The sequence below is a fragment of the Carya illinoinensis genome, chromosome 6, assembly GCF_018687715.1.
Source record: "Carya illinoinensis cultivar Pawnee chromosome 6, C.illinoinensisPawnee_v1, whole genome shotgun sequence".
In the NCBI taxonomy this organism is placed as follows: domain Eukaryota; kingdom Viridiplantae; phylum Streptophyta; class Magnoliopsida; order Fagales; family Juglandaceae; genus Carya; species Carya illinoinensis.
In genome coordinates, this window is record NC_056757.1 from 7,726,087 (window position 1) to 7,741,461 (window position 15,375).

A 15,375-nucleotide genomic window follows, 5' to 3' on the forward strand; every position below is an offset into this window, starting at 1 on the left:
GAATTCTTCCTTCTAGACAGATCTTTGAAGCTAAACAACAATGACTTAGTCCTAGCATGCATATCAAAGGTTTCTCGGCCATTCAAGTTCAGATGACAATACCAACTTTACCCGTTGATTTTTGGACTTAATCCAAAAACAAACTGCCCCCAACAAAATACCAAGGACAGCTCAAATTCAAAAGCCAAATAATTTCATTAACTTAATCCTTGGGGATATAATGCAAGCATTCTTTGGCTCACAACCACACATTGCCAGACATTCTACGCAAGGTTCTAGCAAATCATCTTGTAAAAAAACCATAGTATGACTAGTTGGGATTAAAACTTTGATGAGTGGTAGGCCTAAAAAACCCAATAAGTCGGTAAAGAAGACCTTGACGACTCAAGAGTATAATGATTCAGCAGAACGAAACACCCTTGCTGTGACCCAAAACCGTCTCGAGTGCAACACAAAAATAGTAAATTAACCTCCACACAGATGCGAACCAAATTGACTGACTAAATGCTGACATAAATACCAAAACGGCAAAACTCATCGTCTGAAAGCAACAATGAAGAATAGACTGTGAAACATATTTAAGTGGTGAGCTCCATAATAGCACTCACGATGTCCCCACTGTGAGTCTTGAGAGCCTTGACAGCCTTGCTCCTTGACACACCTGCCTGTGTCATGACCAAATCAATGTCTCGAGGCTCCACCCCAGCTTCATCAACTTCCTCCTCTTCCTCATCCACCTGCACTCCAGCAGAAGCAGAAGTATCTGGTTTTGCCATAACGGATCCCATGTCTGGCATCCTGAACTGCTGGGCAGCCTGTGTCTGCAGCTGTGAGCTCAAATCCTCTATCTTTGCCTCCCCAAATATGACATAGGTCTCAGAATGTGGGCTTTTAAAGACATCGGGTTTTGAGATGAAAAAGAGTACCTGAACAGCAAGAATATTTTGGAAGTGAGCTTCCATCCATCATGTAGATATTTGATTACATCAAAAGGAAACCACATGACAGCTTACATTTTTGGTTCTCTTGATGGTGACCCTGCTAACACCGGTAACAGGTTTCATACCCAACTTCAACATTGCCTTGCGACTCTTCTTTTCGCTTCTGCTCTGCTTGGAACTCTCATTTGCACCTGCACCTTATTCTTGAATCAAATACTTGGACAACAGAGAAAATATTCACGTAATTAAATGGCTAAGAAATACCCTGACTTTCCAGCAATAACACAGACATATATTAAAGTTGAATAACAAAACCAAACTCAACTACATAAACATCTTTGCGACTGCAGTATCTCTGTTCTATGTATTATTTAAGACAACTGAGACATAGCACAAACCAAGTAATGGTTAGAAAATGAGAGTTCTACAATGGATCAAGTGTTGCAAAAACCTGAAAAGCATTAAAAAAAATTGAACATTCAAAATATTCAGTCTCTTCTATTATCTCAGAATGGAAATTTTCTATGATATATTTTTGACAAGCAAATGCAAAATACAATGGTATTTCATCTTCAAGGTGATCCATTTCAGCATAAACCACTCTTAGATACACCCTAGAGATTGAATGGAACTATCTCAAACAAAGAGTTATTTCTTTTGCTTTTGGAAAGCTATTACAAACTCATGATCCAAACAACCTTTTCTTTTTAATTTCACTTTTTCGGGCTTGCAGGATTCAATAAATACCAATCAAGTCCAACCTCTCCACATTTTCTTAGATAGCCAAGCATACAAACCATTTACACACATGATAAAAACATACCCAAAATATTCAATAAAATCTCAATCAATATTCCAATACCCAATTCAGATCAACGTTCAGTCCAGTAAAGTAAACCCCCCGTTTCCAAAAAATATATATATATATATATATAAATAAAAACTATAAATACCACTCACATCCAACAAATAAATGAAAAAACCACACCAATAAACCCTAGATTCAACCATCAAAGAGAACCCTATGAAAGAGCAGAGCGGTCAAAAACGAAATTAGAAAAAACAACCTTGAGTCCCATCCTCTTTCTCATCCTCGTCGTCGTCATCGTCGTCATCATCTTCGTCATCGTCTTTCTCATCCTCCTTCACATCCTCGACGACAACCTCATCTTTCTGCCAAAACACATACGCAAAATACAAAAACCAAATTAAAAAAAAAAAAAAAAAACAAAAGCAGAAACAAAATGAAACCCAGAGAAATGAAACAAATTTATACACATGTAAAACTACTAACCTGAAATTCAGGGTTCTTCTTGGGGTCTTCGGTGGCGAGGGCCTGGGGCACTGTCTCGGGCTCGGCGGGCTCAACCACTGGTCCAGGTGACATGGCTTTTCCTCCTGCTGCTGCTTCTGGGGAGTTTTGTTTCAGCTTGAGCTACGGGGATGAGTAAAGGAAAAGAAGAGGCTCAACACCTGGGAGTTAGGGATAAACTTTGGGGAATAAGTTGCTTTCAGTGAGGAAATGTGAAAAGATAAGGGTTTTCTAATGAACTGGGCCAAGTTTCAGTACATAAGGCAGCAGCCCATATGTACGGTCTACCTCTTGGGTAAGCCTTAACGGAATATAGCATCAGGAAAAGAAAAAGAAAAATAATTTATTTATTTTCATTATTAAGCTTTTAAAAAGGGCTTTTATAATTTCTACACATTTACACTCAATTAAATCAACTACCGGATAAGATATGATATTTAAATTATATTCTCCCATAGATTATTATGCATCTAAAAAGTTTGAATATTATATGGTTTTTTTTTCTAATATTTAGACTTCGTTTAGTTATACAGTTCAAACAAAATGAAATAATTTATTTTGAATAATAATAAAATTTTTGAGTTAAGATGAAATAAAATAATTTGTAAAAAAAATGTGTGTTTGCATAGTGAGATGAGATGAAATAATTTTTATTTTTTAGAATTTGAAAAAGGTGTGAGTCCCACGGATTGGAGAGTATTAGTTTTTATACTGTTTATTTACTGTTCACTGTCAATTTCGATCAATTTTATATTTTTTTTTTACTGTTTATTTTAGTGAATATTTTCAAAACTTAGATATAAAATAAACCATTCGGATAGACAAAACATCTTTATCGTACAGCTCTGGATGAGATAATCTCATCTGGCTAACCAAACTAGGCTTTATAGATCCCCAATTGATACATGCTGGCCGCAATGAGTTGTACGTTGCTATTTTATCTTCAATTCTTTCCAAAAGAAAGGGAAAATGGAATTCATTTTCTATGTTTTTCAAGACACACATCGGAAGAAATTTAATTTTGTAGTAGAACGATAGTTGGAATATTTGAATGAGTGGAAGGGAGTTTTTATATTTAGTCGGTGCTAAAATTTGATTACGCTAAAAGAATAATGCGGTAGTTATAGTACAGTTTTAGAGTATCAATTCTACAGGGAGACAAATTAAAAAAATAGCAAGATGAATAAAGAAATTAAAGAAAAATATTAAATAAGTAATAGAGAACAAAAATTAATTTTAAATGTAAATTATAGTGAAACAAAGTGATTAACGGAAAAAGTACTCAAATTTGACGAACAGTAGAGCGTCGAAAATCCCTTGCATAAATCCGATATTTTAATTATTCTTAAGTCATTAGATAACTCAATTAGGAACTTAATTCTCAAAATTCTCAATTAGAAGGTATAGATTTATAAACTAAAATTAAATTAAATGTAACCTTTTGAAAAAAATATTTACCACTTTTTAAATATATTAATTACTATCTCTATTGAGAAAATTTAATGATAATAATATACTCAAAGAGTGATATTGTAGTAAAAAACTAAATCAAGGAAGGAAAGGCCGTTAGAATCCTGTCACATAATCAACCACATAAAATGTGACATCGATTGGCACGCACTAGAGGTCGGGGTCCTATCCCCGACAGAAATGTTCGTATTAATCATGCTGTCATGTTGTCCAGAATAGAATGTGATCATTACAAAGGCATGGAAGTCAGAGACTTCTCCAGAGATTATGGTATAAATAAGAGAAAATAGGGAAGGGAAAGGGGTTAATCACTCTTATCAAACTCTTAGCTCTTTCTCTCTTTTCTTCCGATGAGATTATTTTCTAACTTTGGCATTGAATTTGCCACGGTCGTATAGACACACCTGATCATCCCTTCAATTCCTTTGGCAGTTGCTTGGTGGGGTTTGGAGCAGGTGGTTACGAAACACGCCTCAACAAACATAGCATTAGTACCACCAGTTGTATAAATTTATTTTATCTCTTGTATCACGTGCACAATAGTTAGTTAGCTGTAGATTTTATATTTCCCGCTAGAACTTAACTATAAATGTATTCTTTCATTTCATGAATCATTACAATTATGCAATGCTTGATTCATTCTCTTATCATGGTATCAGAGTAGATTTAGTATATCAGAGCATACCCAGTCCACCATAGCTATCGCTCCTGATATGTCGTCTCTTCTTCTGCTGTTTAACATCCCACATCTAAGGATTATTCAAATATTTAGTACCTCCAAAGTGGTGATAATTCTGGAGCTATTCTCATTGCTCAGTCACTAAATGGAGACAATTATTTGACATGGAATAGATCTATGTCCATGGCACTCATTGCCAAGAACAAATAGTGCTTTGTTAATAGTGCTCTGCCACAGCTTGCAGAAACAAATCCGATGTATGATGCATGGATCCTATGTAATACCATTGTTTTGTCATGGTTGCTCAATGCCTTATCAAAGGAAATAGCTTTTGTCAATCATTTACATTAATTCTGCAGAAGATAGGAAGAAAAGATTTGCTCAGAGCAATAGGCCTCATATTTTTCAAATTCGAAAAGTAGTTGCATATTTGACTTAAGAACAATCCTCTGTAAGTTCCTATTTCACATGATTAAAGAGCTATTCGGAAGAGATGATGCATTTTCGTCCAATGTTACCATGCTCATGTGGAGCTATCAAGAAGATTGTTGAATTTTAGCAAGAAGATTGCAAGCTGCAATTCTTGATGGGACTTAACCATGCTCATTTACACAACCAGATTTTGCTCTTTGATCCATTTCTCCCAATTAATAAGGTTTTTTCTCTCATCCTTCAAGAACAGAAACAAAGAGAAATTTTTTGTTCTTTATCATCAAATGAATGTGTTGTCATGCTATCTAACCATGACTCTAGTACTATGAAGAATTCTGATGCAAGAAATGGAAAGATTTTGGTAACCGAAAGGAACACCCCTATTGTACAGATTGTGGCTTAACTGGCGACATTATTGATAAGTGTCACAAAATCTATAGCTATCCACCTGGATTCAAAGGTGGAAAATCTCAGAGTCTTATTACTAATCAGGCCACTGCTATCCAATCTATATCAAAATTGGTTTCAATTCCAAATTTCCATTCTCTCAAGAGCAATGCCAACAGGTCCTTACATTCTTTCAAGATAAATCTAACATTTCTTCTGTGAATCCAGCAGGTACATCTCCTTCCAGTTTTGAACCAAACACCTCATCTGCACCTTCAATTCCCTCTTTTTTCAAGTATTACTATATTTGTCTCTTCTTAATCTTCTATTTTTTTTTTCCAAATATTGATCTAAATCAGATCCATTTAAAATCTTAGATTCTTGATTATGGAGCAATTGATCACATGATTGGTTCTCTCTCCCCTTTTTCTTCCATTACATCCACTGTTAACATTTATGTTAGATTACATAATGGTTCTCTCATTCAAGTGACACATATTGGCACGGTTAGACTTTCTCATTATCTAGATCTAACTGATTTTTTTATGTTCCAACCTTTACCTTTAACCTCATATCAGTAAGCAAATTAACTTCACGGTTGTCATGTTTCTTGATTTTCTGATATAGTTTTTGTTATATTCACGACCTCTACAACTGGAGGACGATTGGAGTAGCTAAAAACTAACAAGGACTATATCAAATATTGCAAGTTTCAGGCACTTCTGCATCTTGTAATTCACTATCATTTCCTCATTGTAATTCTAACAAAAACAATTCTCACATATGGCATTGTCGACTTGGACACATTTATGATACTAGAATGCATGTTTCGTCTTCTGAACATCCTTTCTCTACACATCAAAATAAAGAATATTGTGATGTTTGTCCCCTTGCTAAATAGAAAAGACTTCCTTTCCCTTTAAGCACATCAGTTTTCAGTTCTCCTTTTGAGTTTGTTCATTCTGATGTTTGGGGCCTTTTCTCAATTCCTTTGTATGATGGTTTCAAGTATTTTTTTACTATTGTAAATGATTCTACTAGGTGTACCTGAGTATATTTGCTTAAATCTAAATCTGAAACTCATTCTTATCTACAGTCATTTTTTACCTTTGTTGAAACTCCATTCGGTTCCAAGATCAAAACCATCCAGACTCATAATACTCTAGAGTTTGATATGAAAGCCTTTTTTGCTAACAAATGAATCATTCACCAACATAGTTGTGTTTATAGTCCTCAATAAAATGCCAAAGTTGAAAGCAAACACTAACATATACTCATTGTTGCTTGAGCTCTTCAATTTCATTCCAATCTTGCATTAAAATTTTGGAGTGATTGTATACTTAATGCAGTATATCTTATAAACATAATTCCTACACCTGTATGAAACAAGTCACCATATGAAGTATTTTTCCTTCTAGATCTCAATATGATCATCTCAGAGTTTTTGGTTACCTTTGTTATGCATATAATCTTGGTGATCCTACCCATACGTAATTGTTTGCTCCAGCTCAAGCCTATGTTTTCTTAGGGTATCCAGCTGGTATACAGGGATATAAATTATAGAATCTCAATACTCATAACCTCATCATTTCTTGAGATGTCATGTTCCATAAGAACAGATTCCCTTTCAAGTCAAATTTAAATTATTTGCAAAATGAACATCTTCCTTTCTCTCCATGTGCAGACCTTGTACTCCCAATTCCTCTTTCTGATGTACATATTTTTTCACCCTCTCACAATTCTCTATGCAATGACCATGATATTTCTAAGAACACATCAAATACAACCCCTACCCTTTCTTTTCCTCTTAAAAAATCTACAAGAACATGAAGGCCACCTGATTACTCGTAGCATTATCACTATTCCTTGATTTCAAATAATAATATTACTCCTGCTTCTACTCTGGTTGATGGTTCTTGAACTTCATATACACTCTATCCCATTTCCTCATGTGTCATATTCGAAATTTCATTCCTCTTATAAACACTTCTATTTATCAGTTTATTCTCTTTTTGAACTAAAATACTTTCACCAAGCCATCAAACATCCTTGTTGGAGGGATGTAGAGGCAACTAATTCTGTGCTCTTGAAGCGAATAAAGCTTGGATCTTAAATGCTTTACATCTTGGCAAGTAACCTATTGGCTGTAAATGAGTTTATAAATGCAAATTGAAGAATGATAACACTTTAGAAAGGTATAAAACTCGATTGGTTGCCAAGAGCTATACTCAACGTAAAGGCATTGATTACTTTAATACATTTTCCCCTATTTCAAAATTAGCTATTGTTCGTTGTCTTCTTTCTTTATTTGCCATTCATAAGTGGGAATTGCCTTAGTTGGACGTTAACAACATATTCCTTCATGGGGATTTGGATGACAAAATTTATATGAACTTACCTCCAGATTTTTTCTGAACCTAGTGATACTCGGGTTTGCAAACTACTCAAGTCATTATATGGCTTAAAACAAGCATCTTGACAATGGTTCTCCAAGTTTTCTTCAACCTTAATTACTTATGGATTTAGTTAATTTAAATATGATTACTCTTTGTTCACAAAGCATTCTGGTACTTCTTTTATGGCATTATTTGTGTATGTAGACGACATTTTTATTGCTTCTAATAATTCACAAGTTGTTTATGACCTTAAGCATTTCTTGAGTCTACATTTTAAGTTGAAAGATGACTTGGTCCCTTGCCGTATTTCTTAGGACTTGAGGTTGCAAGGTCTATCAAGGGCATTTCACTTTTTCAAAGAAAAATATTCTCTTGAAATTGTTTCTGATTCTAGCCTTTTAGATGCTAACCTACTAATTGCCCAATGGATCAAAATCTTCAACTTCCAAGACAAGTTCTGCACGTTCCTTGCTTGCTGATCTAGCTCCTTACAGAAGGCTAATTGGTCGTCTCATCTACTTAATGCTTACCAAACCTGATTTCTCCTACTCTGTCAACACCTTGAGTCAATTCCTGGATCAGTCTTGACACTCACATTATGATGTTTCTGTTAGAGTCATTCGGTACATCAAAGCTATTGTAGGCCACAACTTATTTTTTCCCGATCTTCCTCCTTGCAGCTGAGAGGTTTTTGTGACTCGCTCTGATTATCGAAGATCTGTCATTGGTTTTCACCTTTCCCTTGGTGATTTTTCAATATCATGTAAGTCCTTTTAATATCATGTAAGTCCAACAAACAAGTCATAGGCTAAGTATTGCTCAATGGCTTCCACTTGTTGTGAAATCAAATGGCATACTTCCTTACTTGCTGGTTTTGGCATTTCTTTTTCTTCCTCTTCTATTTTGTATTGTGATAGTCAAGCAACCATTCATATTTCTGCCAACCCGGTCTTCCATTAGATGACTAAGCATATTGAAATAGATTTCCACTTAAGTTTGAGACATGGTTCAAGTTGGAGCAGTAGTGACCCTTCACGTCTCTTTGAACACCAGTTAGCTTATTTCTTTACCAAACATTTTTGGTTTCTGATAGATTTTATATATTTCTTTGCAAGTTGGGTGTTCGTAACTTACACAGTCCGGCTTGAGTAGGGCTTGAGAGGTCCACATAGCCAGCCTTTTCCCTCCAGGTTGCTTCATACCTGAAAACTCTTCCCCTCTTCCTCTTCTCTTCGTTATCATGAACATGGATACAAATAGGTCTGTGGTCTGAGGCACTTGTTGAGAGATGGTGAATTGAATGGTCTTCATACTTTGAGATCCAAGTTGTATTGCCTAAGGCTCTGTCAATACGTTCTTTAGTGAAAGCCTTCCCTTCTCTATTGTTGGCCCATGTAAATCTATCACCATTATAGCCCAAATCATAGAGGTCACAGTACTCCAACACCTTCCTGAACTTCATTACTTGCCTGTGTGGTCTAGGTGCATCACCCAGCTTCTCCTTATGATTTAGAATTTCATTAAAATCCCCTAGACATAGCCAAGGGGTACCAGCCTCAGGTGTCAGCTTTCTTAGGAGGTGCCAAGATTCACCCCTTTTTGCAGCGTTCAGTTGGCCATAGAAGCCAGTTAACACCCAGTGGGGTTCATCTATTGATAGTTTTATGGAGGCTGAAATGTGCCATGTTGTGTATGAGATCACCTTCAAAACGGCTGGAGAATTCCAAAGGAGGGCTAGGCCCCCCACTTTTCCCCCTACTGTCAACACTGAAACAGGCTTCAAAGCCTAGTTTGACGTGAATTCTCTCCAGCTTTTCACTACTACACTTGGTTTCCATTAGGAAGACCAAGATTGGGGACTTTGCTTTCACCAACAGGTGAAGCTCATGAACTGTCCGAGGATATTTTCCGCTAGAACTCAACTATAAATGAATCGTTTCATTTTCTGATTCAATACAAATATGCAATACTTCATTCATTATCTTACCAGAATCTATACTCTTGTATGAAAATAGCCGATTTGCTCTGTTACCAAATAGTATTTAAATATGTAGTTTGGGCAATTATACGCCTTGCTGATTTATTATATTGGTTTGGTGATGGGTATCGAGTAATATTGGTTTGTAAAAAAAGTTAAGACCTACTATTTTCGCCCGAGAAAATGAGTCATGTGAAGAAGGTGTTTATTACAGTAGTACAAAGTAGTGGTCCTGCATTAGCAGAAAAACTCAAATTTTCACAATTTGGAGATTCGAAAAAGATCTCAATAGAGATTTGTGTCGGATATATACATATATGCATACATATATAGAGAGAGAAAGAGGGGAGTAATTATCTGGTTTTGTTGCAAATCAGTGCTGCAGAGAGTGCAGGGAATTCCAGCAAGAGGAAGAGAAAAAAAAGGGAGGGGGTAGAAATTCCAAGTAAAATCCAAGTAAACTCAACTCTTCAGTTCATTTGTCACAACCTAAATGGTACAAATTGTAGCCTTCTATCGCCAAAGTTGCTTCCCATGAAGGAGTTAATCTGTGAAATGCAACCAGTACAAGTTCTAGGACACTAGAGTATTACAGCTTCTTCTTCCCGGAAGCAACTGGCTTTCCTCACCCTCAACTTTCTCAGAGCGAGTGACACTGAAGTATTGTGTACTGCATTAATGGCCTCAAACAATAAAACTACTTGAGTTTCGGTATTTCATTCAGGATTAACACCAGACAAGATATGTAATCAACTTCCTAATATGTCCCTTAAAAGGAAAACTGCAATATCAAAAAGTGACATGATTTGGAAAACATAGTGCAGACCATAAATATTCCAGTCACTGAAAAAATGAACTGAATGCATTCCTTTCATTTGGCACAATTTCTCCATCTTATGTATCTAAGAATATCTACATGTCACATGAACATCCCAAAACTCTCATATGTTCTTCCTTGAGGGATGACTTCTGTGTGAATCAGAAACCTACCTAAAGTACCCAGAGGTTAAATTCTAAGCATCTTTTTGACAGCCTAGTAGCAAAATAATATTACTCTGTAATGTACCATTAACTGAGGTATGGCACAAATAATCAAGAACAATTTTATTTGAACTCAGCTGATGTCTGTTTCCTCAACTTCCTTTGGTGTGTCCAATCTCCAACATGCTCTGAAGCATTGCAATGTGCTAGCTTGAGATCTGTCCAATACTTGCATGGGGCTGCAGCATCGCAAACGTAACAGAAACACTGAAATCAATCCAGAAATTAAAGTTAATTCAATTGCATAGGGTGAAGGATAAATACACATTGAGTTGATTAGACATTGAATACCATTACCATCTTACAGTAGTTCTCATGAGGAGTTGTATCAAAGGGAAAGTTCACACAGAGATGCCTTGAATGCGGATAATCTCTACAAGCCACCTATCCATGATAAAATAAAATGAAAACCTTATGTTAATTATACACACCCACACCAACATATTCTGAGTAACTTCCTTTCACCACACAAATGAAAAACCATATCAAAAGCAACAATCCCACAGACCCCTTCAGATAGGACTTTATACATAATGCATCAATCTCTATAATGGTTATTGTTGAGCTTAATTCTTCATTGTACCAGCCATTTGGACCATACCCGTCATCGTAACTTCCTTTCATCCCCGAGAACCGACCCCCCCCCCCCCCCCCCCCCCCCCCCCCCCCCCCCAGCTCCTCTCTCCTGGCACCAGGAACTAAGACCATATGAATTTCACATGCTTGTCTGTTTTCCCAACTACAGCAGCTATAGACTTGATACATTCAAGCACGAAGATTTAGAAACCTGAATAATAAAGTACTGCAATTTTTCTAAACAAGCTCTAACGTGAAAAATGCATTTACATCCAAGTTTTCCCAACCCACTTAACCATTCATTCATACATCTCACACTCTCCAATCCGATTCCTCCAAAATCATTAGCATAAGAAATGCAAAAAAATAGCAACAGAAGCAGCAGCAATTAATACTTCATTTTTCAATATCTTTTTACCAATATATATTCTGCACAAACCTGGCCCTTTTCGGCAATGACACAGAGATCACTAGTACCATCGGAAGCAGCAAAAGCATCAGATGGATTAATGTTTACGGAGAGCTTGGTAAGTTCGATGGACTCAAATGGGTCGAAGTCCAAGATGAAGCAGTCCTCCACTTCTTCGATGCTTTTGATATCTACGCTGCTCTTGCTATTGAGGCAAAGCGTGGATCTCATGGGAGTCTCATCTCCCTCTGCAGAACAGAATGAAGAAACTAAAAAATAAAAATCGTGACTTTCCTGAATGATCTTTCTTCTTGGCTTTTTCTCTGACGAGGAGGGCGATATCTCTCTCACCTCCGAGTCCTTTTCCCCCATTTATTTATTTCTTTCTTACTGAACCATTTGGTTACCAATGAAAAAAGAAAAAACGAATCGCTGAGAAGAAGGCTACGATCAAAAGATTAAAAAAACCACTAGATATCGATGACATGACGCTAATATATAGCAGAGAAACTCAAATTTTCGAATTTTGGGACTGGAAGAGGACCGTTAGAGTTCCCCAAGGAGTCTATAACTCTTTCCTCTAAGCATTTAAATTCAGATAATAAAAAAAAAAAAAAAAATTAATATGGGAGAGATAAATGTATTAAATAAATTTTGTAAAATTTATTTTTTATTTAAATAAATAGTAGAGTTAGAACTCTAGGAAAAATCTTATTCTTTAAGATTATCCTCCAAAATAAAAATTAAAAAAATAATTTTATCTGAAAATCTTTAAACTAAATATTATCTATGCGCATAATTTAATTTAAAAAATAAATTTCAAATAAATAAAAAAAATAAAAAAAATTTCTCATTTTATGATTCCTCTCTATCATTTCGATGCCAATGGCAAGTGAGGATTGTATAGTGCTGGTTTTTCGTCGTTTAAGGACACGTGGTGATTGTTTTTGCAAACCAATAATTTTAACCTATTGTGAATGGTATCCAAGTAAGAAAGCGTAAAACTTTATAGTGTGTAACTTTCGTACACCTCTATTAAAAAATATGATTAAAAAGATAATTTTTTACGTAAATTTTAAATTAGTTCCCCTTTGTCAAAGATATAATCAAGTCTTTTAGTAAATTAACAGTGCAACCTGCAAATCTAGGGCAGCAAATAAATAGAGTAGCTCGTGAATAGCTCTAGTTGAACTCATGTATACTCATTTTAAATTTGGTTCATTTAATAAATAAGATGTTTATAAATACTAATATATGTTCGAATATTAAATAAGTAAAATTCGTATAAATTCGATTTGACTCGGTTTAGACTCATGAACAAAACTTGTATAAGTTCAGCTTGAAACATTTTCAAGCTCGTAAAATGTTTTATATATGTATGTGTTATATATATATATTACATGTTAGTTATATTTTATATATTTAATTATATATTATTAATTTATTTATAGTTTACCTTATTTAATATAGATGTTATGTGCCCAAAATGTGTATAGGATAATTTATATAACAATATATTATACAACTACAACTATTGATTTGTTATATTAGCTATATGTATTAAATAATTTAGTTTATTACATTTATTTTGTATATTATTCTTTTAATTTATAACTATAAGTTATTTTTATAAAAAAAAAAAAAAAGTTATACCATAAGAGCTTTGAGTCAAAATTATTTGGTTGAATAATTAAATGATTTGAGTTTTTTTGTAAAATTTTAATTTTTTTTAATCAAAGATAAGATTAGAAATTTCAAAATAAAAAATCGAGTTCAAACTCAAGTAGCTCGAGCTTGAGTCATTTGTTTATGTTTAGTCGAGCTTGAGTCGAATTCGAACAACTATAACAAACAGTATTGTGAACACATTGACAGGTTATTCTTTTCAGAAATGATACTTCCTCGAGGATGGATCCCAATAAATATTTTTTTAATTTTTTTACTTAATGATTAAGGAATTTTTTTTAATGATATTATGAATTTTAAAAAAAAAATATTTAAAGATATAAAAATAAATAAAAAAGAGCCACTGTTCTTCTCGGGAGCCATTCCCATGCTACACAGGCTACATAGCTCTATTCTTTTACTTTGTCAAGTTGACATATTTGGAAGGTTTATTGAGAGCTGTCGCTAGTATTAGAGAGAGAGGCTTCTCCTTCTCTCTAGAAAACAACACGAAAGAGACGCTGCATAGTTTTTTCTCCTTCATCTTCTTCTACTTTTTCTTTTCCTTTTTTATTTTTTTTTATTTTTTATTGTGTGTGTGTTTTTCAAGACAAGAGAGGGCAAAAGGCCCATCTGTAGCTCTCCAACGCCTAGCGGCCAACACAAACCCTACCACAAGATTTCCAAGGTGTTGATCCTTCAGACAGGCGAAAAAGTTGCCAAAAGAAGCAGCACCTTAGCCACATGCACGGTTTGAAGATTGTGCGTGAATCCCACTCGCATTCGCCAGGGGTGCTTTTCTGCCATCACGCACAATTTTTTTGTGTTTAGTGCCACCAGTTACTCCAGACTTGACTGACCGCCATCTCCCAGGGTGGCGTGTGTCCCTCATGGGCCACGATAGCCTATGCCTTGCTGTGTTTTTCTGTCTTCCATGTCCTTTTTCATGTATTTATGTTTTATGTTATTTACTTTGCTTTAGGCTGTATTAGGAAAAAACAAAAACACAAAAAAAAAAAAAAATGTCTCTAAAACAAGGGTCGTAGAGTATGTTCTCAACTCCATAGGAATGTGAGACTTGTTACTGTCTTAGATAACGTGATGTCTCTTAGATGGTTTGTTTAGAGGCGCTGGACAAGACTCTTCTAGTCATAAAAAAAGTTGTGTGTTGGGGAGATTGAAAAGTTAGAAGTTGGCTTGTATTTCTCAAGTCAAAATTGTAATTGTCCATTTATAAATGAATGAATAATGTTTTATTAAAAAAAGAAAAGTTGACATATTTGCAATTACAGCCTCTATTGGTGTATAAGAAACAGTATTGTGAATCTAACATCTTTCAAAAAAAAAAAAAAAAACAATCTACAAGCACGAAAGATGATGCCAAAACAAGGCGCAAAAGTGGCCAGTTCCGGCAAAATCCTTAAATTTCCTTCGTAAAAAGGCAGGGGAAAAAAAAAAACTCCCTTTGAGGCAATGCTAAGAGGCTGACATTGCGCTAAGTTAACACCTAATCCAAATTGATGAAGTTTGGTATAAGATATCAAACCGGCGCAAACCTGCAGTCCTATACACTTGTCCTAACCATCAACTGAAAAGCTCGAGTTGGATTTGCCACAAAATATTGGGATATCGAGTTCTGTTAAAAACTTAAAACACTTGAAGCCCTCCTTTATCACATTTTTGTATAGATGTTTGTAATTTTTTATTAAACGAAGACTTTTGCTAGTCGGTGTGTTAAAACATTATATTATAGAGATACAACCAAAACTTTTTACGTGGGAGGCCAACGTTAACGGGATTGGGATATTGTGAATGCATTTTTTGGTCACAGTTGAATGCACACGAGTATGAGATGACTCTCTCCTCTCCGCAGTGATGTGCTTGAAGCTCTCATTCATGGCTTACTTATCATAAATAACCGAAAGTAAAGAAGGTCAGTGTTCATGTGATTTGGCACTGAGACTTACGTCCACAAGTTTGAGGTGTAAATCAACTATAATCTCCATCTCCACAAAGCTCTCTACAAGTGCCTATGGAGTTCTCTATGGTCTTCAAGTTCTCCCTCGAGCTCTCCAGTCTTCATTCTTCT

The 15,375-nt window shown here is 35.2% G+C and overlaps 2 protein-coding genes across 5 annotated transcripts; both read right to left on the reverse strand.

Annotated features, from left to right (window-relative positions):
• Nucleotides 1-288: 288 nt before the first annotated feature.
• On the reverse strand, nucleotides 289-2,477 carry LOC122313887 (nascent polypeptide-associated complex subunit alpha-like protein 2). The gene is made up of 4 exons (XM_043129184.1): nucleotides 2,236-2,477; nucleotides 2,009-2,114; nucleotides 1,014-1,132; nucleotides 289-926 (listed from the first exon to the last, which is right to left on the reverse strand). The coding sequence occupies exons 1-4, from the start codon at nucleotides 2,326-2,328 to the stop codon at nucleotides 579-581; spliced, it is 666 nt and encodes a 221-aa protein (XP_042985118.1). The 5' UTR covers nucleotides 2,329-2,477; the 3' UTR covers nucleotides 289-578.
• Nucleotides 2,478-10,447: 7,970 nt separating this feature from the next.
• LOC122313067 lies at nucleotides 10,448-12,185 on the reverse strand. 4 transcript variants are annotated; one of them, XM_043127783.1, is made up of 3 exons: nucleotides 11,631-12,185; nucleotides 10,934-11,020; nucleotides 10,448-10,815 (listed from the first exon to the last, which is right to left on the reverse strand). In XM_043127783.1, exons 1-3 carry the CDS (start codon nucleotides 11,991-11,993, stop codon nucleotides 10,783-10,785), a joined length of 483 nt encoding a protein of 160 aa, XP_042983717.1. In that variant the 5' UTR covers nucleotides 11,994-12,185; the 3' UTR covers nucleotides 10,448-10,782. The 4 variants fall into 4 exon arrangements, with proteins under 4 accessions (XP_042983717.1, XP_042983718.1, XP_042983714.1 ...); XM_043127784.1 differs by having other exon boundaries at nucleotides 11,652-12,181; XM_043127780.1 differs by having other exon boundaries at nucleotides 10,448-10,843; nucleotides 11,631-12,181.
• Between the last annotated feature and the right edge of the window lie 3,190 nt (nucleotides 12,186-15,375).

What these genes read in the sequence shown, in the direction of transcription:
- LOC122313887 (XM_043129184.1), bottom strand. Translation starts at nt 2,328, where the DNA reads ATGTCACCTGGACCAGTGGTTGAGCCCGCCGAGCCCGAGACAGTGCCC. An exon ending in GAAAGAGGATGGGACTCAAG is followed by an intron (nt 1,133 to 2,008) that starts GTTGTTTTTTCT and finishes AATAAGGTGCAG; the next exon opens with GTGCAAATGAGAGTTCCAAG. An exon ending in CCATCAAGAGAACCAAAAAT is followed by an intron (nt 927 to 1,013) that starts GTAAGCTGTCAT and finishes CTTGCTGTTCAG; the next exon opens with GTACTCTTTTTCATCTCAAA.
- LOC122313067 (XM_043127780.1), bottom strand. Translation starts at nt 11,993, where the DNA reads ATGGGGGAAAAGGACTCGGAGGTGAGAGAGATATCGCCCTCCTCGTCA. An exon ending in TTTGTGCAGAATATATATTG is followed by an intron (nt 11,021 to 11,630) that starts GTAAAAAGATAT and finishes TATCATGGATAG; the next exon opens with GTGGCTTGTAGAGATTATCC. An exon ending in ATGAGAACTACTGTAAGATG is followed by an intron (nt 10,844 to 10,933) that starts GTAATGGTATTC and finishes GATTGATTTCAG; the next exon opens with TGTTTCTGTTACGTTTGCGA.